Source organism: Sceloporus occidentalis, unplaced genomic scaffold, assembly GCF_023333645.1.
Source record: "Sceloporus occidentalis isolate IW3139 unplaced genomic scaffold, rSceOcc1.0.p SCAF_32, whole genome shotgun sequence".
NCBI classification, from domain to species: domain Eukaryota; kingdom Metazoa; phylum Chordata; class Lepidosauria; order Squamata; family Phrynosomatidae; genus Sceloporus; species Sceloporus occidentalis.
In genome coordinates this window covers 9,331,170-9,334,645 of record NW_028317012.1, presented here as the reverse complement: position 1 = coordinate 9,334,645, position 3,476 = coordinate 9,331,170, and the positions used below count along the sequence as shown (strand labels likewise).

Below are 3,476 nucleotides of genomic sequence, written 5' to 3'. Positions count from 1 at the left end.
ATGTTCCTGGCAGGTCTCTTTGGCTGGAATGATGCAGAAGGATCTGTAATGAAGCTGGCACCACGAAGCAGTGCAGAGTTAGTCACAGAGACCCTGATGTTAGAACTAGGCTCTCACATAAAGCGCTCAGAGAGACAGCAACGAGAACGTCTAATTGAGTATCGTCGTGTCAAAAGTGGAGTGGACTACACGTGGCTGGCGTCTTTTCCACGCCAAAGCTTTGAACTTAGTCCAGGAGATGAGCTGGAATTAAGGGATATTTGCTCCAAAATCTCTCCATCGCAGTGTGGACCTGTTATACTCAGGTACTATAGTATCCCCACCCTAAATTCAGATGATGTATTCTTTAATTCTCCGTTAATAACACGAAAATAATATTTTATTGTGTTAGTCTCAATTAAACATAATTAATTCAGGGGCCTATATAAATATATTGGGCTCGATATAGCCCAATATAGCCAAAAAGTAGATATCATGAAAAAGCAGATTGCACCCATATTTGAATTTGGACAGGTTGAATAGCGAGCAATGCATTTTCCAGCACTATTTAGACAATTTACAGTTTAGACAGTGTAGTTGGGTTATTATGCTTAATCTGATTAAGCAGTTTAACATGGCTATTATGCAATAATTTGTCTTAGCTCACAAAGGGCTTTGGATATGTTCGTATACCCATGTGGACACCTGTCTACATATAAATTGAACTATCATTACAACTTTTAGCGTTCTCATTTGAGACAGAAAGCATAATTATATGTAAACTAAGAAACGTAACACCTATTGTTCCCTGTAGTGGCACCAGGTTAGGTATTCGTCCTGATTTTGGAAACACCTCAAATGCCATGGGTTTTTTTTTACATATAGCGGTTAAAATTGGATCATGTACATCCACTTTTTCAGTTTTTTTTATTTTAGTTATTTTTTACTCTAAATCTATGGATCTGGTCTGTGAAATTACCAAATAGGCCTCTCCTTTTTTACTCACCCAGCTGTCTTCTTTGCCCATATTACCCTCACGATCAGTGTGAGGCAGTATTGAGAGACATTGGCACTGTGCATGCATTATAGCGGCTCCTATTGGTTGCTGCTGGTCTGCCTGGGTCTCCAGACAGCTACAAACCCTAACTTTAACAAAGGCTGTCTGAGCCAATCAACAACAATCAGTAACTTAAAGGGGATCTGCTGTTGTCATGGCTCAAATTCATTAATTCAATTCATTAATTAAAATACATATAGCCTAGGACGAGATACAGCTCTGACTATGGCTCAAATATAACACCTTTAAATTGCAATGCAGTGGTGTGAGAAAACAAAATGTTAGTGTCCTGAAAAAAAATGATCAGGGAGATCTACTGTTTTGTACATTGAAACATGTTTTTTCAGGCCAAGGCTGACTACGCCAGTGAAACATGTTATTCAACCACCAATGACAAAAGGGAGATCTAAACTTCTCTGGCACAAATATGGATTGCATGCTCCCTCGCACCATTTGCTCATGCTTTTCAAATATTCACTAACTTATCTTGTATTTACAGTTAATATTCCTTCTGAGCCGATTCGGACATATCAGCTTTTGCCACAAGGCTTTAATAAACTGTTGTACAATCATGCATATCAGATCATAAAGGTCAGTGGGCTACAATACAGGTAGCTGCCCAGGAAAGCAGGACAGTGCCCCAAAACTGACATGGTGCCATGAAAACTAGGGAGGCAACTAAACATGATATAGTTTATATTTTAGGGTCTAGATTTCTTTTGATTTCTTCCTGATACTTTCCACTTGAACAGGTTCAGGAGGTTGATGCTAGAGTTTGAGCCAGAGGGTGCTGAGATCCCACGTCTTTTCCGCTCGGTACTTCATGATTTTGTGGTTCAGGAGGAAGAGCAACAGAAAAAGAAGCTGGAGGGACCATGGGAGAAAAGGAGAAGAGCCAAAAGTTTGGCAACATTCAGCTTTAAGCCACCTCGTCTTCGGGTCAACCCCTTCCAGCTAGAAGATACCCATGGCTCAGATACAGAGAGTGAACTGGCTGCATCTGGAAGAGCAAGAAGCAAGAGTATGCCAGAGTTCAGCACCACAGGGGAGGTACACTGAGGATATAATTTGCATAACTAATTTCCTGCACAGACATGTTCCAAATACTGGGTACCCAGATCCTTACAGCCTGCATATGGTATTTAGGGAACATGTTATATCTAAAGCACAAAACCTAAAAATAGGATTGAAAAATATGAATTTTTACTACATGTCCTCAATTGGTTAGATTGCTACCACTACCAGTTGTGTGCAGTTTTGCTGATGTGCCTTTTTTTCCAGCAGAGGCACTGACTCTAACAATATCAGTACCTCTTGTGTGGGACTGATGTCACAAAGATACTGAGCTTGTATTGATGGCTAATAAAAATACAAATTAAGAGGTATTCATATATCATCAATGAAATATAGAGATTTGGAAAGGGAAATGATCTCTCCATTTCAACAGCTCATGTGTTTCTCTACAGATCACAGTTATTACTGAGCTTTGTTTTAGTAAATAGAGTGGTTTTGCTGATGCATCTAAAAAATCCCATTTAGCTCATTTATCCCATTTCTGGAGCACAGAACCTGTTGATTATACATTTGTTTCATGCACTTGGCTCTTCTCACTCAGATGTACAGACATCCTACTCTAGTGTTCACATGCCAAAGGGCACTAATTGCATTACGTTGACTTAATTAAATTGCTATATTTGATGAGTATCTCACCTAGCAAATGAACACAATATTTGCTATTTTTTGCGACAGTTTGGATTGACTATACTGCTACTATATTTCATATGGTATCAAAAGGATGCAGTAAAATAGCATGGATTTGCTTTGCAGCTTTATCATTCACTTTTTATCATACATTTGTATGCAAATATATACCTGTATATTTGTGAAATTATTAATTTATGTTCATTAATGTGCACTGTAACTATATATGTAATATAAAACACAATACAAATAAGCATTACCCAAATGTCATTGTACAAAATATGTAAAGCAATATTTTAATATTAAAATAATTATATATCAAAAGTATAAGTATATATCAAAAGTATAACTGCTGCAGATTTGTCATCTGCAAGTAATTTAAAATGAATTTTTCAACCTGCAAACAAATAAAAATTAAATTACTTTTAGGAGAAGCTGCATCTTGTGTACTCCAGAACAATGCCCGCTCTGTGGTGTGTGTTTTCTCACTACTGATTAAAGCAGCCAATCATTGACTCCTGTTGAAATCAATGGGAGCATTCTCTATAAATTCACATAGCAGTTCTTGTTAGACTACCAACATGGGACCAGCGTGGCAGCTCACTGGTGGTAGGCAGATAGCAGGAGAAATGTCAGGTTGAACCCCTATCCTTCAAGCATGTGAGATGAGGAGAAAGGAAAGAGTCAAATGCATTATGGACACCTGACCACCATACGTATATGGGCTTCTTGGACACAG

At 38.2% G+C, this 3,476-nt stretch overlaps 1 protein-coding gene across 1 annotated transcript; it reads left to right on the top strand.

Moving 5' to 3' along the window:
* On the top strand, positions 1–2,095 carry LOC149298631 (protein RD3-like). Its single transcript, XM_089487379.1, has 2 exons — positions 1–305; positions 1,789–2,095. The coding sequence occupies exons 1-2, from the start codon at positions 1–3 to the stop codon at positions 2,093–2,095; spliced, it is 612 nt and encodes a 203-aa protein (XP_089343505.1).
* The last annotated feature ends 1,381 nt before the right edge of the window (positions 2,096–3,476 follow it).